Source organism: Leptodactylus fuscus, chromosome 6 (assembly GCF_031893055.1).
Source record: "Leptodactylus fuscus isolate aLepFus1 chromosome 6, aLepFus1.hap2, whole genome shotgun sequence".
Taxonomy (NCBI): domain Eukaryota; kingdom Metazoa; phylum Chordata; class Amphibia; order Anura; family Leptodactylidae; genus Leptodactylus; species Leptodactylus fuscus.
Window position 1 is genome coordinate 170,033,848 of NC_134270.1, and position 24,994 is coordinate 170,058,841.

The 24,994-nt window shown below is 41.8% G+C and overlaps 1 protein-coding gene across 1 annotated transcript; it reads right to left on the bottom strand.

Moving 5' to 3' along the window:
- Window positions 1-1,517: 1,517 nt before the first annotated feature.
- Window positions 1,518-24,994, bottom strand: LOC142209023 (uncharacterized). Its single transcript, XM_075277958.1, has 5 exons — window positions 24,879-24,994; window positions 7,098-7,217; window positions 4,699-4,848; window positions 3,761-3,901; window positions 1,518-1,968 (listed from the first exon to the last, which is right to left on the bottom strand). Exons 1-5 carry the CDS (start codon window positions 24,928-24,930, stop codon window positions 1,775-1,777), a joined length of 657 nt encoding a protein of 218 aa, XP_075134059.1. The 5' UTR covers window positions 24,931-24,994; the 3' UTR covers window positions 1,518-1,774.

Consider the following 24,994-nt stretch of genomic DNA (forward strand, 5'->3'; position numbering starts at 1 on the left):
AGGGGACTTGCAGGGTATTTCTGGGGTGAAGGTGGGGGGGCACACCGTTGGAACGGGTATCGGGGTATATATCGGGTATACGGGAATACACTGACAGTGTATTCCATTCAGGATCCTGGGAAAGCTGGGTTGCGGCGATTGAGCCCGTCAGTGCCACGTTACACTGACAAGCTTCTCCCTGGAATTTAGCTCTTACAAGAGCTGTTGGTTGTCTTCTCCTTCCTATCCTAGCCTGTCCCTGCCTACCCAGAATCTAAGCCCTAGCTAGCTGGACGGAAACCTCCGTCCTCGGTGAATTGCAAGCTCAGAATGACGCGAACCTGGGCGGCGCTGTTCTTTTAAATTAGAGGTCACATGTATTCGGCAGCCAATGGGTTTTGCCTACTTTTTTCAACGTCACCGGTGTCGTAGTTCCTGTCCCACCTACCCTGCGCTGTTATTGGAGCAAAAAAGGCGCCAGGGAAGGTGGGAGGGGAATCGAGTAATGGCGCACTTTACCACGCGGTGTTCGATTCGATTCGAACATGCCGAACAGCCTAATATCCGATCGAACATGAGTTCGATAGAACACTGTTCGCTCATCTCTAGATCAGATGTGACCCCACTTTACATTCAATGATCAAATGCAATATTTTGCTCACCTGCCCATGCAGAACAGGGTCATGGCTTGTAAATGATACATGTTTGACTTACAATATCTGATAAAATAATCCATTAAAGGTGTAATAAGTAAAGGTGCTTACAGGAGTTTGCCCAAATTGCCAAGTGGAAGCGTACTTAGATGGTATGCCATTTACCAGGGTTCAATCCACCATCAATAGCTGTAAAGTAGGGCATGTGATCTACTGTAGACCACCATGGATCCTTGTGATTTTGTTTTCGGCACAGTACCATAAAGGCCTAGTCACTGTGAAACTACTGTAACTTAAAGGGGTTGGTCAACTTTTTAATAATATTTATGGCCTATCCGTACGATAGGCTATAATATTTCATCGGGTGGAGGGGAGGGGGGCTCACAATTGGCCCCAGCACTTACCAACTGTGCAGGACAGCTTCTGATGCCCATACTATACAGAACACAGAGTAGGACTTAGCTGGGACTAGTCACTGTATAGTGTCTTGGCGCCTGTGGTGCAATTCAGTTCCTTTGCCGTTAATGGAAGCTGACCTGCAGTGACAGTGCTCAGCCACTATAAAGGGCATAGACCTGACTGCTTCCAACTTGGCACTCGAAGTGGCCTCATACCGCTGATCTCAATGGGTGCCAACTGTCAACCCCCCGCCGATCAAATGTTTATGGCCTATGCTAAGGATAGTCCATACATTTTAAAAAATCCTGGCCAACTTGCTTAACCATGGTTTTGTTCTCTCTCCGTTAAGCCTTTGGACCCTTCAGATGGGGTCCCAAGGGTCAAACCCCCATTGAACAAACAGTGACGGCACGTCCCTTGTGATAGACTATCATTTGCAAAGATGAAAAATTTCCTTTAACACAGATATAATTAGATTGTAGCAGCTTATACTATAGAGGCAACATCTGCAGTTCTTTATTTTGGCAAAAACATCTTCATTTTTATAATCTTTACCGATTTGTAAGATCGAAATCTAGTGGAATTGTATATCAGTATACAGTGTGCAAGTATCTATCTCAAAGCACAAGGCTCGATTCAAGTTTTGTAATCAATGTGCAACCTTACATACATACATGCCCCATATATACATAGGAAGCAGAGCCATATACAGTAGGCCGCATTGCTGTGGATACATTTCACAATTAACATAAGGATTTCCAAAAAAGCCATAGAGAGAGGATCGGGAGAAGCAGATTTGGTTGTAAATAGATGCCGTTGTTTCCACAAGTGTTTTCGACATTCACGGTTATCTTGCCCAGATTCCACACTTGACGGGAAGGTTCGCACATCTCTTTGCTGGAACAGCCTCGTACGGCCGTTGTGCTCGGAACGTCACCTATAGAATAAAGATAGCAGGTCATCTATAGTGATAAAAGTAAAAACAACATAACTACTGGGTGGTCATGCATTGACACATATAGGAGAGACATACTGTATATGCAAGCCAGTTTAAAGAGTAGAACACTCTCAGGACGATTAGGGAACCCCGGGGGCTCCTGTGGGCCAATCACAGTAGAGCTTCTGCTGATGTTCAATTCAATAGCTCCTTTGTAATAGTTGGACCACTGCTCGTAACAGCGGCGGTGGTCTCACTATCATCTCTATAGTAAAAAAAAAAAAACTTGAGGCAATGGGTGAAAAACAGAAAAATCATAGAAGAACCGCCAACGCTACTGCCCTCTGCAAAAATGGGTCAATCATAGGAGAGCCACTGCCTGTGATTGGCCCTTTGACTTTAGTGCCACAGCTGGCAGTAGAGGTGGCAGCCCCGCTATGATTTTTCACCCAATTGTTTTTTTTTATCATCCCTGTCTATGACATCCTTATCAGAGGCAGATCTGTCCGTTATAATCCTTCTCCATCCTCAGCTCCCAGTCTGAGCAAAAGTTCTAGTTCACTTGCTTCCTGCCCAAGGCGTTGCTCTACTATCATGCTGTTACGGTTCTGTGTATATATATAAATAATATTTTTTAAACAACAGAACCTCTAGTCTGCAGAACACTGCAGTGAGGTCCACAGGCCCAGTATATCTGAACTTAATGTGAACAGTGTGCAATAAACACTGGCCGAGGTGCCGTGCGGTTCTCACTGTGAACAGAGTGCATTGAACACGGAAAGTGGTGTGGTGCTGTACTCAATGTGAACAGGGTGCAACTAAACCCTGCCAGTTAAGCTCACTGGCCAGGTGCAGCAGTACTGCTGAAACAAACACAAGGCTGCCAAGGGTTAACTCACCCCAGGTCAGCAAACACACATACCCCTGCAACAGCTAGGAGCCACCACGGAAGTTTGAACATGCTCCTGCAACAGCTAGGAGTTGCCAATGTAGTTTGACAGTCTAAATAAGGCTATCTCAGAAACCAAACCTGCTGCAGCTCCACAGGCTGGAACAGTGTCTACCGCTCCTAGCCCTGGTGTAGAGCTGACAGTTCAGGGTTTACAGTTCCTAACTAACAGCAGCCAGAACGAAGCAGAGGAACCCCACACAGAGGCCTAGTCTGGCAACCTGCCTGCAATGCTGGAGCCTGTCCCTGAAACTACTGTCATTAACAAACTTCCGTGGACTTTAGTCAATCTTTAGTCAAACATTAGTCAAAGTTTGAGCAGCCGGTGGGCATCGGCTCACACTATTTAAAGGGAAGACCCCGCCCAATAGGGGCGGTGGTCATGACCTCACCGCTCATGCTCAGTAGGGGAGAAATGACACAGCTTGTGAGTGGCTCCAAAAGTCTGAGCATGCTCAGTAGGGTGAAAAGCTGGACTTAGACTGACCCGCAGGTGGCGCTGTGCGCCGGGAGAGCAACCTGCAGGACTCAATCCTAACATATGCTCTCATCTGACCTAAATTGTGTATTTGACCCTTGGCTTGTCCCTGACTTTGTCCCTTTCTGCTGATGTTTGCTGTGGCTGATTCCTGTGTCTGACCTCAGCTGGTTCCTGACCTTAGCATCTGTGCTGCCCGCTCTGACTACCTGCCAGTTCCCTACTATGCAGTAATATGGCCCATGTCAAATTCAACAAGCCACATGAATGAAACCTTCTACAGACTTGGCAACTAAAGATATTGGTTACATATTTTCTTTCTAAAAATATGAAACACTATACTAATATGATGATATTTTTTTTACCTGTTCTAGTTGTGATTTGATTTATACACACAGTCTCATTTCCAACGCAGTCAGTAAGCAGGTCAGAGTCACAAGAGTTCGCATTCGGAGCAAAACATGTTTTACATGCTAAGCCATTTTTTTCATGTGAGTCTGGAGGAACTACCAAAAAGAAAAGAAAAATCAGTAATGATAAAAAAAAACAAAAAAAACAAAAACACATAAACGAGAAGGAAATTCTTAACATTTCATCCGTTTAGGCTGCCACTAGGGGGAGCTCACTACATCTTGGGTTATTATTGAGCTCTTTAGCTCCCCTAGTGGAGGCTGAAGCAGTGAAAACATCATTATGTAACTTATTGGCGTTAAGAAGGATATAAGGGATTTGGAGTTTTGTATCCATATGAAGATACATCATAAAACAAATCACTGACGACATCATTGCAAAATCACTGCCTCAGCCTAATATGCACCAAAGAAGCTGCCCAGGAGTCCTCTAGATTTAAAAAGCATTTTATTTTTAGGTTTCTTCATACTAACATGGATCTTTGATGTCTTACAGTCCCAATATTTTTGCCTACGTCCCAAAAAATTATCACCGATGATAACACAACTAGGGTTGAGCCGATCTTGACTTTTCAGGGTCGATTTTGAAATCCGATTTCCTATCATTTTTCATTCGAACCCGATCTCGATCCCAATTCCGATCCCAATGCAAGTCAATGGGATTTTTTTACTAATCGGAGATCAGATTTTAAAAACGATCCTATTCACTACACAGTATGGAATCTAACAACTGAACGCTCTAATTGTGGGAAATAACCTCCGACCTCGATCCTGCCTAAAACGATCGGGATCGGAATTCGTGAAACTTACTCGATCACTGATCGGAATCCGATCTTTTCCGATCCCGATCGCTCAACCCTAAACACAACACATAAACCACATGGAGAACTTACGGACGGGCTTGTCAGGTGTACAGTCATTGGTCCGACAGCAGGTGGTCCCAGCCTTCATTCTACCATTTGGGAGGCTGATACTTCCAGTTTTCGAGCACAAGTTGCTTTTTCCACATTGTCGGATGTACATTTTTGATATTTCCATTCCACCTAAAAAGGAAACGACAATCATTTAGCTTTGGATACAGAATAATAAGGGTAATGGTGATCCTTGTGGAAGGGACAATCAACTGAGGACAAGGATAGAGAAAGCAAAGTTTGGCCAAGGGGGCCCATGTTCTCCAGGGGGCGAGTGGCTTATTTCTAGACATGGGCTTTGACATGAGCTGGGTTCGACTAGATTATCCCAATTTTTTCCTTTTTTAATGAAACCAAGGTTAAGGGGATATTGCCCTTCATCTAGACCATTAGGACCTAGGTGTTAGACGGTGTTGGGAAGGCAAACAAGCTCTGGATGACCTAGGAAGACCTCTAGACCACTGACAATCAAGAACATCTCCTATAGCTTCCATGTCCACCATCCAGACACAAGTGGACCCTTCATTACATCTCCTGTCTGTGCCTGGACCATTTCCAGGCACTTATCAGAAGGCAGTGGCGTAACTACCTCGGTAGCAGTGGTAGCGGCTGCCAGAGGGCCCGGGACATTAGGGCGACTGGTGATAGCTGCTACCGCTGCATTTTTAAAAAAAATTAGACCATTTAATAGGCCGTTATGGGTCCTATTTAGTTACCGACTCTGGCTGGGCTGGGATCGGTAAGTGACACCGTGGGCCCCACAAACACTATCATTATACTCGGGGGTCTTTGCAGACCCTCGAGTATAATGATCAGAGGCCTGGGAAAGGTAAGGGAACGTAAAAAACACTGTTACTTACCTCTCCACGATCCTGCCAGGCCTCAGGCCTAGTTGACTGACGTCTCTGACGTCACATGAACCCGGCCAGCGTCCCGGTTCATGTGACGTCCGACGTCATTGAAGAAGAACAACAGCAGAGGCCAACAGCATAGGAGCCGGGGAACAGGTAAACAACAGTAGTTATTTATGTTTTTATTCCCCTGGGTCTCCGATTATTATACTCTGGGGTCTGAAAAGACCCCAGAGTATAATAATTGTTTATGGGTGTCCACTATGGGGCATAATACTGTGTGCAGGGGACACTATGGGGGATAATACTGTGTGCAGGGGCCACTATAGGGATAATACTGTGTGCAGGGGCCACTATGGGGGATAATACTGTGTACAGGGGCCACTATGGGACATAATACTGTGTGCAGGGGCCACTATGGGGGATAATACTGTGTGCAGGGGCCGCTATGGGGCATAATACTGTGTTCAGGGGCCACTATGGGACATAATACTGTGTGCAGGGGCCACTATGGGGTATAATACTGTGTGCAGGGGCCACTATGGGTATAATACTGTGTGGAAGGGCCACTATAGGGATAATACTGTGTGCAGGGGCCACTATGGGACATAATACTGTGTTCAGGGGCCACTATGGGACATAATACTGTGTGCAGGGGCCACTATGGGGTATAATACTGTGTGGAGGGGCCACTATGGGACATAATACTGTGTGCAGGGGCCACTATGGGACATAATACTGTGTGCAGGGGCCACTATGGGGCATAATACTGTGTGAAGGGGCCACTATGGGGCATAATACTGTGTGCAGGGGCCACTATGGGGGATAATACTGTGTACAGGGGCCACTATGGGACATAATACTGTGTGCAGGGGCCACTATGGGACATAATACTGTGTACAGGGGCCACTATGGGGCATAATACTGTGTGCAGGGGCCACTATGGGACATAATACTGTGTGCAGGGGCCACTATGGGGGATAATACTGTGTGCAGGGGCCACTATGGGGGATAATACTGTGTGCAGGGGCCACTATGGGGGATAATACTGTGTGCAGGGGCCGCTATGGGGCATAATACTGTGTGCAGGGGCCACTATGGGACATAATACTGTGTGCAGGGGCCACTATGGGGGATAATACTGTGTGCAGGGGCCGCTATGGGGCATAATACTGTGTGCAGGGGCCACTATAGGGATAATACTGTGTGCAGGGGGTACTATGGGACATAAAACTGTGTGCAGGGGCCACTATGGGACATAATACTGTGTGCAGGGGCCACTATGGGACATAATAGAGCACACAGGAATGCAGAGGAGGGGGTTGGTTGAGGTCTTCAGCGTCGGTTGGGGGGGGGGGGTGCCTATGTCAAAAGTTCACCACGGGGCCCCGCCATTCCTAGTTACGCCACTGGCAGTAGGATATTTGCTACAGTAGAGCGCCCATTACTTGTCCTTCCATTGACAGCCACTCACTGTCACCCATTGAGTATGTCAGAAAAAGAAGAAAATGCTTTAAACCGTTGACCTACCCATTGATGTAACAATGTAAGATAACAGACAGGAATCATCTCCAGAGCTGCAGGTTACCGATGGTCCTTCGCATATAATATCAGTCAGCGAGGTGCATGTAATACATGTCAGAGAGTAACCTGTAGGACACAGACAAGGACAAGCCTCAGAATCAGAAAAAAATTCAAAAACATCACAGGATCTAAAAAAAAAAATAAAAATCTAAAAAAAATGTTCTTGTTTATTACACAATGACAGCTCATTGCCCTCTACTGGCCACCAGTTGAAATGCTTTCTTGCAATGTATTAAATAAAATAAAATAAAAAATTCCCGTAGGAGCAATAGACACAGCAGCAGCCAATAAAACAAAACAAAAAAATTAAATAAAAACAGCATAAAACAACCAAATATATTTATAATTCAAAAAATTCAGCAGCAGATGGTAAAGCCAATTCCCCTTTTTATTTATTGGCCTTGGCCTTGGATGTAGACGTGTACTAGAGTCTTCAAGGAGTCGTCTCATCTTACAAGATCCCCGCAGTTACTCAGTAGGTAAGGATCATAGTCACTGACTAATAGACTGCAGGTAAGAAACCGAGGGATAGAATTAGACGGCTCAAGATTTCAGTGATAAGGAAGGTTCTCTATACGGGTTAAGGGTCCATATATACTCTGAGTATACGTGATCAGTGACTTACCCTTACTTATATACAGAATAATTCTAGATGATTTGTAATACACTGCATCACATCTCTTGAACTGAATCTGATTTAAAGTCTGGAGCTGTGTATACAAATCTGGAAGGATAAGTAATGTAATGTATGTATACAGTGACTGCACCAGCAGAATAGTGAGCACAGCTCTGGAGTATAATACAGGATAAGTAATGTAATGTATGTACACAGTGACTGTACCAGCAGAATAGTGAGCGCAGCTCTGGAGTATAATACAGGATAAGTAATGTAATGTATGTACACAGTGACTGTACAGCAGAATAGTGAGCGCAGCTCTGGAGTATAATACAGGATAAGTAATGTAATGTATGTATACAGTGACTGCACCAGCAGAATAGTGAGCACAGCTCTGGAGTATAATACAGAATAAGTAATGTAATGTATGTACACAGTGACTGTACCAGCAGAATAGTGAGCGCAGCTCTGGAGTATAATACAGGATAAGTAATGTAATGTATGTACACAGTGACTGTACCAGCAGAATAGTGAGCGCAGCTCTGGAGTATAATACAGGATAAGTAATGTAATGTATGTATACAGTGACTGCACCAGCAGAATAGTGAGCACAGCTCTGGAGTATAATACAGAATAAGTAATGTAATGTATGTACACAGTGACTGTACCAGCAGAATAGTGAGCGCAGCTCTGGAGTATAATACAGGATAAGTAATGTAATGTATGTACACAGTGACTGTACCAGCAGAATAGTGAGCGCAGCTCTGGAGTATAATACAGGATAAGTAATGTAATGTATGTACACAGTGACTGTACCAGCAGAATAGTGAGCGCAGCTCTGGAGTATAATACAAGATATGTAATGTAATGTATGTACACAGTGACTGTACCAGCAGAATAGTGAGCGCAGCTCTGGAGTATAATACAGGATAAGTAATGTAATGTATGTACACAGTGACTGTACAGCAGAATAGTGAGCGCAGCTCTGGAGTATAATACAGGATAAGTAATGTAATATATGTACTGAGTGACTGCACCAGCAGAATAGTGAGCGCAGCTCTGGAGTATAATACAGGATAAGTAATGTAATGTATGTACACAGTGACTGTACCAGCAGAATAGTGAGCACAGCTCTGGAGTATAATACAGGATAAGTAATGTAATGTATGTACACAGTGACTGTACCAGCAGAATAGGGAGTGCAGCTCTGAAGTATAATACAAGATATGTAATGTAATGAATGTACACAGTGACTGTACCAGCAGAATAGTGAGCGCAGCTCTGGAGTATAATACAGGATAAGTAATGTAATGTATGTACACAGTGACTGCTCCAGCAGAATAGTGAGCGCAGCTCTGGAGTATAATACAAGATATGTCATGTAATGTATGTACACAGTTACTGTACCAGCAGAATAGTGAGCGCAGCTCTGGAGTATAATACAGGATAAGTAATGTAATGTATGTACACAGTAACTGTACCAGCAGAATAGTGAGCACAGCTCTGGATTATAATACAGGATAAGTAATGTAATATATGTACACAGTGACTGTACCAGCAGAATAGTGAGCACAGCTCTGGAGTATAATACAGGATAAGTAATGTAATGTATGTACACAGTGACTGTACCAGCAGAATAGTGAGCGCAGGTCTGGAGTTTAATACAAGATATGTAATGTAATGTATGTACACAGTGACTGTACCAGCAGAATAGGGAGTGCAGCTCTGAAGTATAATACAAGATATGTAATGTAATGAATGTACACAGTGACTGTACCAGCAGAATAGTGAGCGCAGCTCTGGAGTATAATACAGGATAAGTAATGTAATGTATGTACACAGTCACTGCACCAGCAGAATAGTGAGCGCAGCTCTGGAGTATAATACAGGATAAGTAATGTAATGTATGTACACAGTGACTGTACAGCAGAATAGTGAGCGCAGCTCTGGAGTATAATACAGGATAAGTAATGTAATGTATGTACACAGTGACTGTACAGCAGAATAGTGAGCGCAGCTCTGGGGTATAATACAGGATAAGTAATGTAATATATGTACACAGTGACTGCACCAGCAGAATAGTGAGCGCAGCTCTGGAGTATAATACAGGATAAGTAATGTAATGTATGTATACAGTGACTGTACAGCAGAATAGTGAGCGCAGCTCTGGGGTATAATACAGGATAAGTAATGTAATATATGTACACAGTGACTGTACCAGCAGAATAGTGAGCGCAGCTCTGGAGTATAATACAGGATGTAACTCAGGATCAGTACAAGATAAGTAATGTAATGTATGTACACAGTGACTGTACCAGCAGAATAGGGAGTGCAGCTCTGGAGTATGATACAGGATAAGTAATGTAATGTATGTACACAGTGACTGTACCAGCAGAATAGTGAGCGCAGCTCTGGAGTATAATACAAGATATGTAATGTAATGTATGTACATAGTGACTGTACCAGCAGAATAGGGAGTGCAGCTCTGGAGTATAATAAAAGATATGTAATGTAATGTATGTACACAGTGACTGTACCAGCAGAATAGTGAGCACAGCTCTGGAGTATAATACAGGATAAGTTATGTAATGTATGTACACAGTGACTGCTCCAGCAGAATAGTGAGCGCAGCTCTGGAGTATAATACAAGATATGTAATGTAATTTATGTACACAGTGACTGTACCAGCAGAATAGTGAGCACAGCTCTGGAGTATAATACAGGATAAGTAATGTAATGTATGTACACAGTGACTGTACCAGCAGAATAGTGAATACAGCTCTGGAGTATAATACAGGATAAGTAATGTAATGTATGTACACAGTGACTGTACCAGCAGAATAGGGAGTGCAGCTCTGAAGTATAATACAAGATATGTAATGTAATGTATGTACACAGTGACTGTACCAGCAGAATAGTGAGCACAGCTCTGGAGTATAATACAGGATAAGTAATGTAATGTATGTACACAGTGACTGTACCAGCAGAATAGGGAGTGCAGCTCTGAAGTATAATACAAGATATGTAATGTAATGTATGTACACAGTGACTGTACCAGCAGAATAGTGAGCGCAGCTCTGGAGTATAATACAGGATAAGTAATGTAATGTATGTACACAGTGACTGTACCAGCAGAATAGTGAGCACAGCTCTATAGTATAATACAGGATAAGTAATGTAATATATGTACACAGTGACTGTACCAGCAGAATAGTGAGCACAGCTCTGGAGTATAATACAGGATAAGTAATGTAATGTATGTACACAGTGACTGTACCAGCAGAATAGTGAGCACAGCTCTGGAGTATAATACAGGATAAGTAATGTAATGTATGTACACAGTGACTGTACCAGCAGAATAGGGAGAGCAGCTCTGAAGTATAATACAAGATATGTAATGTAATGTATGTACACAGTGACTGTACCAGCAGAATAGTGAGCACAGCTCTGGAGTATAATACAAGATATGTAATGTAATGTATGTACACAGTTACTGTACCAGCAGAATAGTGAGCGCAGCTCTGGAGTATAATACAGGATAAGTAATGTAATGTATGTACACAGTGACTGTACCAGCAGAATAGTGAGCACAGCTCTGGAGTATAATACAGGATAAGTAATGTAATATATGTACACAGTGGCTGTACCAGCAGAATAGTGAGCACAGCTCTGGAGTATAATACAGGATAAGTAATGTAATGTATGTACACAGTGACTGTACCAGCAGAATAGTGAGCACAGCTCTGGAGTTTAATACAAGATATGTAATGTAATGTATGTACACAGTGACTGCACCAGCAGAATAGTGAGCGCAGCTCTGGAGTATAATACAGGATAAGTAATGTAATGTATGTACACAGTGACTGTACAGCAGAATAGTGAGCGCAGCTCTGGAGTATAATACAGGATAAGTAATGTAATGTATGTACACAGTGACTGTACAGCAGAATAGTGAGCGCAGCTCTGGGGTATAATTCAGGATAAGTAATGTAATATATGTACAGAGTGACTGTACCAGCAGAATAGTGAGTGCAGCTCTGGAGTATAATACAGGATAAGTAATGTAATGTATGTACACAGTGACTGTACCAGCAGAATAGTGAGCGCAGCTCTGGAGTTTAATACAAGATATGTAATGTAATGTATGTACACAGTGACTGCACCAGCAGAATAGTGAGCGCAGCTCTGGAGTATAATACAGGATAAGTAATGTAATGTATGCACACAGTGACTGTACAGCAGAATAGTGAGCGCAGCTCTGGAGTATAATACAGGATAAGTAATGTTATGTATGTACACAGTGACTGTACAGCAGAATAGTGAGCGCAGCTCTGGGGTATAATACAGGATAAGTAATCTAATATATGTACAGAGTGACTGCACCAGCAGAATAGTGAGCGCAGCTCTGGAGTATAATACAGGATAAGTAATGTAATGTATGTACACAGTGACTGTACCAGCAGAATAGTGAGCGCAGCTCTGGAGTATAATACAGGATAAGTAATGTAATATATGTACACAGTGACTGTACCAGCAGAATAGTGAGCACAGCTCTGGAGTATAATACAGGATAAGTAATGTAATGTATGTACACAGTGACTGTACCAGCAGAATAGTGAGCACAGCTCTGGAGTATAATACAGGATAAGTAATGTAATGTATGTACACAGTGACTGTACCAGCAGAATAGTGAGCGCAGCTCTGGAGTTTAATACAAGATATGTAATGTAATGTATGTACACAGTGACTGCACCAGCAGAATAGTGAGCGCAGCTCTGGAGTATAATACAGGATAAGTAATGTAATGTATGCACACAGTGACTGTACAGCAGAATAGTGAGCGCAGCTCTGGAGTATAATACAGGATAAGTAATGTAATGTATGTACTCAGTGACTGTACAGCAGAATAGTGAGCGCAGCTCTGGGGTATAATACAGGATAAGTAATGTAATATATGTACAGAGTGACTGCACCAGCAGAATAGTGAGCGCAGCTCTGGAGTATAATACAGGATAAGTAATGTAATGTATGTACACAGTGACTGTACCAGCAGAATAGTGAGCGCAGCTCTGGAGTATAATACAGGATAAGTAATGTAATATATGTACACAGTGACTGTACCAGCAGAATAGTGAGCACAGCTCTGGAGTATAATACAGGATAAGTAATGTAATGTATGTACACAGTGACTGTACCAGCAGAATAGTGAGCACAGCTCTGGAGTATAATACAGGATAAGTAATGTAATGTATGTAAACAATGACTGTACCAGCAGAATAGGGAGTGCAGCTCTGAAGTATAATACAAGATATGTAATGTAATGTATGTACACAGTGACTGTACCAGCAGAATAGTGAGCACAGCTCTGGAGTATAATACAGGATAAGTAATGTAATGTATGTACACAGTGACTGCTCCAGCAGAATAGTGAGCGCAGCTCTGGAGTATAATACAAGATATGTAATGTAATGTATGTACACAGTGACTGTACCAGCAGAATAGTGAGCACAGCTCTGGAGTATAATACAGGATAAGTAATGTAATATATGTACACAGTGACTGCACCAGCAGAATAGTGAGTGCAGCTCTGGAGTATAATACAGGATAAGTAATGTAATGTATGTACACAGTGACTGTACAGCAGAATAGTGAGCGCAGCTCTGGAGTATAATACAGGATAAGTAATGTAATGTATGTACACAGTGACTGTACCAGCAGAATAGTGAGCACAGCTCTGGAGTTTAATACAAGATATGTAATGTAATGTATGTACACAGTGACTGCACCAGCAGAATAGTGAGCGCAGCTCTGGAGTATAATACAGGATAAGTAATGTAATGTATGTACACAGTGACTGTACAGCAGAATAGTGAGCGCAGCTCTGGAGTATAATACAGGATAAGTAATGTAATGTATGTACACAGTGACTGTACAGCAGAATAGTGAGTGCAGCTCTGGGGTATAATTCAGGATAAGTAATGTAATATATGTACAGAGTGACTGTACCAGCAGAATAGTGAGTGCAGCTCTGGAGTATAATACAGGATGTAACTCAGGATCAGTACAAGATAAGTAATGTAATGTATGTACACAGTGACTGTACCAGCAGAATAGGGAGTGCAGCTCTGGAGTATAATACAGGATAAGTAATGTAATGTATGTACACAGTGACTGTACAGCAGAATAGTGAGCGCAGCTCTGGAGTATAATACAGGATAAGTAATGTAATGTATGTACACAGTGACTGTACAGCAGAATAGTGAGTGCAGCTCTGGGGTATAATTCAGGATAAGTAATGTAATATATGTACAGAGTGACTGTACCAGCAGAATAGTGAGTGCAGCTCTGGAGTATAATACAGGATGTAACTCAGGATCAGTACAAGATAAGTAATGTAATGTATGTACACAGTGACTGTACCAGCAGAATAGGGAGTGCAGCTCTGGAGTATAATACAAGATATGTAATGTAATGTATGTACACAGTAACTGTACCAGCAGAATAGGGAGTGCAGCTCTGGAGTATAATACAAGATATGTTATGTAATATATGTACACAGTGACTGTACCAGCAGAATAGTGAGCACAGCTCTGGAGTATAATACAGGATAAGTAATGTAATGTATGTACACAGTGACTGCTCCAGCAGAATAGTGAGCACAGCTCTGGAGTATAATACAGGATATGTAATGTAATGTATGTTCACAGTGACTGTACCAGCAGAATAGTGAGCACAGCTCTGGAGTATAATACAAGATATGTAATGTAATGTATGTACACTGTGACTGTACCAGCAGAATAGTGAGCACAGCTCTGGAGTATAATACAGGATAAATAATGTAATGTATGTACACAGTGACTGTACCAGCAGAATAGTGAGCGCAGCTCTGGAGTTTAATACAAGATATGTAATGTAATGTATGTACACAGTGACTGCACCAGCAGAATAGTGAGCGCAGCTCTGGAGTATAATACAGGATAAGTAATGTAATGTATGTACACAGTGACTGTACAGCAGAATAGTGAGCGCAGCTCTGGAGTATAATACATGATAAGTAATGTAATGTATGTACACAGTGACTGTACAGCAGAATAGTGAGCGCAGCTCTGGGGTATAATACAGGATAAGTAATGTAATATATGTACAGAGTGACTGCCCTAGCAGAATAGTGAGCGCAGCTCTGGAGTATAATACAGGATAAGTAATGTAATGTATGTACACAGTGACTGTACAGCAGAATAGTGAGCGCAGCTCTTAAGTATAATACAGGATGTAACTCAGGATCAGTACAAGATAAGTAATGTAATGTATGTACACAGTGACTGTACCAGCAGAATAGTGAGCGCAGCTCTGGAGTATAATACAGGATAAGTAATATAATGTATGTACACAGTGACTGCACCAGCAGAATAGTGAGCGCAGCTCTGGAGTATAATATAGGATAAGTAATGTAATGTATGTACACAGTGACTGTACCAGCAGAATAGTGAGTGCAGCTCTGGAGTATAGTACAGGATAAGTACTGATAAGTCAGGTAAATTTATTATGTCTGCCATTTCCTATGTCAGTCTTGCCTATGCCAGTGATGCTCCTACTTTGTACCAGTTTCTGAATACATTGTATACAATTTGTTGGGTTGCAGAAGTCCACACCCAACCTCGCTGTGTACTGTGTACATACATTACATTACTTATCCTGTACTGATCCGGAGTTACATCCTGTATTATACTCCCTGTCATGCCAAAAAAATCTGCAAAAAAGGTCACAATTTTTGTTGCAATATCTCCTGTGTGCCACTAAATTGCAACTTTTTAGTGACTCTTTCTGGTATAAAATTCTTCACAATTTCCACCAGTAGAACAGTGAGTGCAGCTCTGAAGTATGACTCAGGCTACATCAGAGGATCAGATTACTCCATGTTTTATGTAGCTTTTATCTATGTACATGATAAGGTTCTGCTGTAAGGTGGATACGGCTGTGCTGTACAATATGACTGTCCTCGGACAATGAAGCGTCCCTGACAAGGATGTGCTGCAGCAGCTTATAAAGCCTTCATTATTCCGTGTGATGGTTTATTGTGCGCGCGCTCTTTGTATTACCTCTATTTACTAGATAAATAGCGGTCACGCTGAACACCGCTTTTAATATTTGCCCATAAAACATTAAGCTACCATGGATTACCGGGGATTTTTAGAATGAATGTGTATAATTTGGCAGGCAGTGAATACATTGTTCATGTCTAAGCTCTATATCATAGTTTATTATTGTAGGATTTGTCATGGATTAGAAATAAAGGTCCACTTTTCAGAAACAGCGCCACCCCTGTCCATGGCTGGTACTGCAGCTTGTTTTTACATGAATGAGGCCGAGCTTCAGGACAATTCGCAGCCCAAGGACGGGAGAGGTGTTGCGTTTGGAACAAAAAATGTTCTATATTTAGTGTTTTTGAGTCAATGCAAGACTTATACTCCATTTACAGCTGGAGCTGCACCCAAAATTCTGCTGGCTGCTGTTTGGAATTTTTCAGGATTGTATTGTCAGATGTACTGGCATGCACTGCACATTGGTCAAGTGCATTGTGGGAGATATGTTTTTCTACTGTATGGTGCCAACTGTATAATGTCATGTAGATTGTTACCTAACAAGGGCTTTGGAGAGATGTGAGGTCCTGCGGCCGGAGAGCCGAGAGGAGGATTGTCAAGGCTCTACATGCTCATAACATACAATCAGGGGTGTAACTACCGGGGTAGCAGTTGCCACAGGGCCCGGGACATGAGGGGGCCAATTATGGTTTGGGGAGATGCAGTTATAGCTGTTACTACAGTAGGTATGACCCCAAAATGGCAATGTAGTGATCTGCAGTAGGAATTGGACCATAAAGAATGGGTCCACCAAATAGGGGATTACTCCATCGCTCTAGAGAGAGACGATGTGTCTCTTGGGTCTCTTCTGTAGTGCATGTAGACAGTCAATGGCAAAGTGAGAACTTGTTTTTTTTTTGCAGATTGTGAGCCCCATATAGGGCTCACAATGTACATTTTTCCCTATCAGTATGTCTATTTTTTTGGAATATGGGATGGAAATCCATGCAAACACAAGTAGAACATACAAACTCCTTGCAGATGAATTTTTGCCCTTGGCAGGATTTGAACACCAGGACTCCAGTGCTGCAAGGCTGCAGGCTAACCACTGACCCACTGTGTGGCCCCAACAAAGTGAGAACTTGACCTCCATTGGCACCATATTTTCAACCTGAAATGAACTTGATAGGATGATATATGATATGACTTGATATGATAATGTCTAGAATCAGCCGTTTCCCATTCCTCACTATCTGTAATAATTAGTCAGTTGTTTAGTACATGAGCAGAAATGTCCTCAGATTGACTTATAAACTGAATGCAGCATTTCTTCTTCCCGGCCAAGTAAACACTACTCCCAAATTCCTCAGAACTGGGGAACATCCACTTGGCTTTAAAGCTGTAGTTAGGTTTCCAAAAATCAAAATTCTGGACGTAACATTGTGTTTACAGTTTATTTTTCTTTGACAATAACTCAAATTTAATCAATGTGATGCTCCAGGCAAACCCAGACACCTTCAAGTGTGTTCGCTCCCTACAGTCCCTACTGCAGAAAGTCTCCACCATTAGACCTTTTAAGAGTTTGTCTCCCAAATAGATGATCTTTACCGATCCAGAAACCCCATGAGATCTCTTATTATTACTGGAGAGGTGGCGGCCAAGGCAGGTGAAATTACACTATGTCCACTCGAATGAACGGCTAGCCATGTATCTCGTTCACACAAATTTACATTTTCTAACACACGCTAGAAACTATTTGTTCCCATTGTGAACAGGAAACTAAAGACCCAGAACAAATGTAATTTTGTAACACAGAATGCCCCATAGAGAGGTAGCGGGTCATTCTGTACACGGACTATATATAAACTATAGACTATAATGGGGTCCATGTGCTTGCGGTGAACTGCCCGCACAAATCATTTGTGAGGACAGTACACGGCAAGCACACAGACCCCATTATAATCTATGGGGTCCGTGTGCTTTTACAGCACAGCGCTTGCAGTTGCATTTGTATTCCATTTGGGGGTCTCCATGTGGGTCTTCCAGACGGAATACATATGCAGATGTGAACAAGGCATAATACTGTAGTAGGGCTGGCCATCATTTAAAACCCCCGTGATGTAGAGGTAGCATGAATGCTTGCGTGCTTGGCATTATTAGGTATTAGAGATGGGTGAACCAATTCATACTAAACCGGATTAGATCAAAATATTCCAAATCTTTCAACTTTTTACAAAACAAAATAAATGGATATTCATCCCAGCAGAAATAAAATGGCCAGGGGCCACACGGTGGCTCAGTGGTTAGCGCTGGAGTCCTGGTGTTCAAATCCCGCCAAGGGCAAAAAACCATCTGCAAGGAGTTTGTATGTTCTCCCCGTGTTTGCATGGATTTCCATCCCATATTCCAAAGACATACTGATAGGGAAAAATGTACATTGTGAGCTCTATGTGGGGCTCACAATCTACATTTAAAAAAAAAAAAAAAAAATGGCCGAAGCATTATACTCATGGGTTTCTTCACATCCCAAAAGGTGGAAGCCCAAGAAAGATTAGAAAAAAAAAAAAAATTCATACTGACCTTGCGTTTCCTCTGTTGGGCCTCCCTGCAATATCCAGTGCTCTCCTGGTGATGTCATATGCCTTGGGTCACTGTGATTGAGGCCAATAATTGGGTCCCTAGTGGTCAGATGGGCAGTATAAGCATCATGACGTCACCAAGGAGGCGAAGAGAGAACGGCGGATGCTGTGAAGAGGCCCAAAAGAGGTAACGGAAAGTGAGAGTGAACTATTTTCTTTTTTTTCTTTTTTTTTTTATTACCTCTCCTTGGCCCCTGGGGTCTCTTCAGCTAATAATGGCACTTTCACTATTATATAACTTTAGTTGTGTTTGCCTTAAAGACCTAGAAATGTGACAAATAGGTTCCTAGGAGCCATAAGAGTATTCCACACTATGTTTTATAGATAGGTTCCTAGGAGCCCTAAGAGTATTCTACACTATGTTTTATAGATAGGTTCCTAGGAGCCCTAAGAGTATTCTACGCTATGTTTTATAAATAGGTTCCTGGGAGTCCTAAGAGTATTCTACACTATGTTTTATAGATAGGTTCCTAGGAGCCCTAAGAGTATTCTACGCTATGTTTTATAAATAGGTTCCTAGGAGTCCTAAGAGTATTCTACACTATGTTTTATAGATAGGATCCTAGGAGCCCTGACAGTGTTCTACACTATGTTTTATAGATAGTTTCCTAGGAGCCCTGACAGTATTCTACACTATGTTTTATAGATAGGTTCCTGGGAGTCCTAAGGGTGTTCTACACTATGTTTTATAGATAGGTTCCTAGGAGTCCTGACAGTGTTCTACACTGTTTTATAGATAGGTTCCTAGGAGCCCAAAGAGTATTCTACACTATGTTTTATAGATGGATTCCTAGGAGCCCTGACAGTATTCTACACTATGTTTTATAGATAGGTTCCTGGGAGTCCTAAGGGTGTTCTACACTATGTTTTATAGATAGGTTCCTAGGAGTCCTGACAGTGTTCTACACTGTTTTATAGATAGGTTCCTAGGAGACCAAAGAGTATTCTACACTATGTTTTATAGATGGATTCCTAGGAGCCCTGACAGTATTCTACACTATGTTTTATAGATAGGTTCCTAGGAGCCCAAAGAGTATTCTACACTATGTTTTATAGATAGGTTCCTAGGAGCCCTAAGAGTATTCTACACTATGTATTATAGATAGGTTCCTAGGAGCCCAAAGAGTATTCTACACTATGTTTTATAGATAGGTTCCTAGGAGCCCTAAGAGTATTCTACACTATGTATTATAGATAGGTTCCTAGGAGCCCAAAGAGTATTCTACACTATGTTTTATAGATAGGTTCCTAGGAGCCCAAAGAGTATTCTACACTATGTTTTATAGATAGGTTCCTAGGAGCCCAAAGAGTATTCTACACTATGTTTTATATATAGATTCCCAGGATTCCTAAGAGAATTCTACACTATGTTTTATAGATAGGTTCCTAGGAGTCCTAAGAATATGTTTTAAACCATTTTACGGTGTGGTGCATACCAAACTTGTTCGATCCAAAACAACTCTTGAACCTGAGCCACCAAACCTGAAACGAAACCTAAGAGGTTTGCCCATATCTATCAGCTATGATTTGTCTTAGTTATGAGTTGAAAATGCCTCATTTGTTGGGAGATAACAGTTTAGGAGAAGCAAGGAATTTTACAGTTTATCAGTCCCGTCAGAAATATTCATCATCTAAGCTGCTTAGAAGAATTATACTTATGTACAGATGGCCGTACCCTCACACTGTGTCTCCGTTACTTCTGGCACAGGACTGAGGAATCCAGAATGCAGAACTCTCAGTAATGGGTCAGGCTCTTAAGTATTTATATACCAGGAGGACATGAACTCCCGTACTGATTGAAAGGGCAGAAGATGAATTCCACAACTCAACCAGGTTCACAAGTTCAAAACATGGAGGGCGGTGACTGCTCGGAAAACAAATAATGGCTTTGGGGGCATTGCCATTGCCCCACCCCCAGAAATATCACCCATATAAAGAAGTGGAGGTTCAGTGACCATAGGGATATGACCATAATACATTATATTATACTCTACAGATAGAACACTACAACTCCTTAAATAACTCACAAACCAATATTAGTGCTGTGTACAGGATTTTAATCAGAGCAGGTACATACCTCTGTAGCCACAAAATGATATAGCAGTGCAGAGATACAGATATGCAAATCAGCTTACAAGTGCATTTGGGCGGAGCCTGCTTTGCCACATTTACCTACAGACAGATGTGATGCAGAAAGAAGCTTGAAATGTAATCCACAGCTAAAGGGTTAACATTGGGCATTAGAGCACTTGTGAATATCTGTAGGCAAGTCAAGCCCCGCCCTTGATGCACTTAATTATCTCTATATGGTTTCATTGGTTTGTGGCCAGGTGTTTAGAAGCTCCGATTAACCCCCTAAACCACATCGATTTTCCCAATTTACTGATTTGTTTTTTCCTCTCCGCTTTACAAAATCGTTCATTTTCTTTTTAAATTTTTTCGGTTACAAAGTCATATAAGGGCTTATTTTTTGCAGAATGTTGTGGAATTGCACAATTTTATTACAGATTTTGTTTTCATGTGCCTACCCAATGAGAAGTTACCCAATATCTAATTTATTTATTTTTTCTTATGTTTTACAAAAATTCGAAATGTTGAAAAACGTAAAAGTTTCTTTTCGTCGCCATCTTGTGACAATCAGAATTTTTTTTTTTTTTTTTTAATAAGGGCTTTTTTCTCAGAGGGGTAAGATGGAGTTTTTATAATAATATTTCGGGACTGTATGAGGCTTTGATAGCTATCTATTAAATTCTTTGTGAGAGAGGAAATTGTTTAGAATTTTTTGTCCTGCTACAATGTTCACTGTATGGCGTAAATATTGTTATATTATTATTATTATTATAATTATTATTATTATTATTATTATATTTGCTTAATTTGTTTATGTAAATTTTAGTTTATTTTTATCTTTTTTATACTTTTAAAAACTTATTATATTTTTATCTTTTACCCTTTGGGTATTTGGACTCTAGGGGGCCTGGTCACCCATACAATATACTACAATACAACTTGCAGTATATTGTGAAGTTAATTCAATTCTATTACACACTGTCCATCAACAATAGGCTCCCAGCTATCATGACAACCGATCGCCGCCCTCTGATGTTATTCTGGATGGGTGGATAGTGATCAGGCCAAAGATGGTGGAATCTAAAGGGAATCTAAAGCGTTAACAGCCACTATTAGTGCAGGTACTATAAGAGTATTATACAGCTGGTACTTCCCTAGGAAATCCCTGATGTACGGGTACTACATGTGTTGGTACTGGGTTAATGGCCACTAAAAACACTTTTATTGGCTTGGAAGGCATTTTGGATCCTCAGGGTAAGTTCACATGGTGTTTCTTGGTCCGGAACCTGAGACGGAGGCCGCCTCAGGTTTCGGACCAAAATACGGGTAGCTGCGACTGGCATCCAGTTGCACACTCCGTTCCAGATTAGGCCCAAATGAATGGGTCTAGTCAGGAGGGAGTGTCTTCAGGCGGATTCGAATGAACTTGTCGCTTCATTTTTCCGGGAGCCGGAACAAACGGCTCCCGGAAAAAAGAATTGACTGGTTCCCATTGATTTCAATGGGAGCCGCCTTTTTGGTCAGGATTTTGAGTGGATACGGCTTTAAAGTCCTGACCAAAAAACCCTGTGTGAAGTTCCCCTTACAGATTCTCTAAGACTCTGCTGGAGACTGCACCACCCAAAATGATTTGCCTATTGGACATAATTAAAACACATTCTATTATTATGCATAGAACACTGCAACCCCTAACATGGCCGAAACATGGCCATGGCCACGACCATAATACAATTCTAGTTTACTCTATGCATAAAACACTACAACCCTCAACATGTTATACTGTTATACTCTATATATACTCTACAATCCCCGACATGTCCCAACTAGAGATGAGCGAGTAGTATTCGATCGAGTAGGTATTCGATCGAATACTAAGGTATTCGAAATACTCGTACTCGATCAAGTACCACTCGCTATTCGAATGGAAAAGTTCGATGCAGAACCAGCATTGATTGGCCGAATGCTATACAGTCTGCCAATCAACGCTGGTTCTTCTCCTACCTTTAGAAGTCTTCTCCTTGCAGCTTCCCCGCGGCGTCTTCTGGCTCTGAATTCACTCTGCCAGGCATCACTTGTAGTGCGGGCATGCGCAGTCGGCTCTGCCCAGGCCCGATGCCTGGCAGAGTGAATTCAGAGCCAGAAGATGCCGCGGGGACGCTGCGCGGAGAAGACTTCTCGGAGGATCCAGCCCGACCCTCACTCGTGGACTTGGTAAGTATACTGTAATTTGATCGAACGTTGCCTAGCCCTGAAACGAGCATTTTCCCCCCATAGACTATAATAGGGTTCGATATTCGATTCTAGTAGTCGAAAATTGTGGGGCTACCCGAAACGAATATCGAATCTCAAACATTTTACTGTTCGCTCATCTCTAGTCCCAACCACTGGACAAAGCCAGGTTACGTATGAATTATATGGCACTTCTTGTTGATCTCAGTAGTCATCTAATATCTTATGTTTCATATCTCTTCATGATTAGGCTGAAGTTAAAGGGAATTTTTGGGAGTGGGGGTGTTAACCATTGCTATTCATGGTTGACATGCATTCACTCTGTGTATCTAAATATACCTGATAGGCCAAACAGAATGACTTTGGGTGTGGTTACTCGCTTCACTGTAAAATCCGATAGCCCTGGCCATGACCCAACATTCTGCTGGCAGCCATCACTTGTCATCTCCCTGCTATCTCTACTACAGACCAATGACATTCTCGAAATAGAGACACGTCTTGTTACAGCTCAAAAATAGAAACAAAATAAACATAAAATGTTTACGGAAAACATAAAATTCCATCTGAACCAAATGGCAAATCTCTTTATGTCTTCAGTCTGGAAAGGCCATTGCTTGCAGTCTCTATAGTGTCCATAGGGGTTATTACTCATAGATTTATGAGGTGTATCTCTGGTTGCTATACAAAATACAGAATTATTGCTGACCTTGGCGCTACATGTCTTGTACCTAAGGACACTTTGAAATTCTCCATTGCTCACCTCTCTGAGGGTGATGAACTTAGTAGACCATGACCGAAATCATAGCACCTCAACCAGATGTGTCGCCAGTAGGGCCTCATGGCCAAAGCTGAGTTCTTAGCTTAATCCATTGCTTGCCAGACTGGCCACCTCCGACTACCCAAACTCTGTGAAGTACATGCAGCCACTTGTGCTACATCTCACAGAAGACTGGCACACAGCTTAGCAATGCCAAGCCCAGTCATTGGTAAATGGTACCATCTTGATGGATAAACTACTATACTTCTGCCTTGTTCTTGTTGTGGAATCAGGGACGGAAACCCCAAATGTAGTTGGATCACTAGTCTTACTAATCACTTTTTTCAACCAAGGAAAACATTAGGGCCACAAGATATTACCATGACCATCAGTGGCAAAAACATGGTATCTGAGTGGGGCAGTAACATACCAAAAAACCTTAAAGGGGGTTATCCAAACAAAAAAAAATTAGAAAAGTCTCAAAATGGTGTAATAATAATGTTTCAGATCAGGGCAGTTTTAACACATTAGTGGTTCCAGAGCAAAGGATTAGTAGACCCCTTCTCACACTGCAGCAAATTATCTGAATAGTTTTTATTGCTGGTATAACCCCTTTAAACTTTACAACGACTGTCCAAGCTGGTGGCTTCTTGGTTTCCTTAGTAGCTTAGGCTTGTGGTTTCACACATCCTCTAAGTGTAACAGCTGCCACCGCTCATCTTATCACCGCACGATCAGCGTGATATATTACATCTCCCTTTATCTACTCACACAGCTTCATAGTACACATAAACTTTACTTTAGAGAAACACTAACTTTTATCTTCTCCACTGATTCTTAAACTCCATAGCCTGATAAAGATAAATCTATTTGTATCCTGTATTTTATAATTTATTATTGTATCTTAAAATACATACAGATAACAGTCTAGGGGTGGAGATTGTTAATAGGACATGGCGGACATCGCTGAGCACCGATAACGAAAATGAAAAGTTAACTTAAAGTCGTATAAGGAAAAGACAAACTTTTTCCGAACTTTAAAAGGAGGGTCGGAAATGTGTGGAGGTATGTAAAGATGTAGCAGGGTAAATTTGTTATGCTAATATGTCATGGTACCTATAGAAATATGGGATTATGTTGCTAATTTTTGCAATTTGGATACCTATGTCTTTACAGCTCAACCTATATATTTCATACAAGTCTCCTCACACCACATCGGGATATACGATCCGTCTTGTGTCCCCATCTATTTATATTCACCCCATTCCAGTTCAGTGGTCAGATTACATTACATTGCTACATGTTATTTCTATATATAAAAAAATGTGTCCTTACCTGTTGCCGCAATAGCAGACAGGAGGCAGGTGACCAGCAGACAGGAGCTCATTGTCCTCGCAGCTTCCAGGACTATTCTAGGAGCAGAGCTTTAATCTCAGCTGCCGTGTTCTGTT

What these genes read in the sequence shown, in the direction of transcription:
- LOC142209023 (XM_075277958.1), bottom strand. Translation starts at nt 24,930, where the DNA reads ATGAGCTCCTGTCTGCTGGTCACCTGCCTCCTGTCTGCTATTGCGGCA. An exon ending in GTCTGCTATTGCGGCAACAG is followed by an intron (nt 7,218 to 24,878) that starts GTAAGGACACAT and finishes TGTGTCCTACAG; the next exon opens with GTTACTCTCTGACATGTATT. An exon ending in TACACCTGACAAGCCCGTCC is followed by an intron (nt 3,902 to 4,698) that starts GTAAGTTCTCCA and finishes TCTTTTTGGTAG; the next exon opens with TTCCTCCAGACTCACATGAA.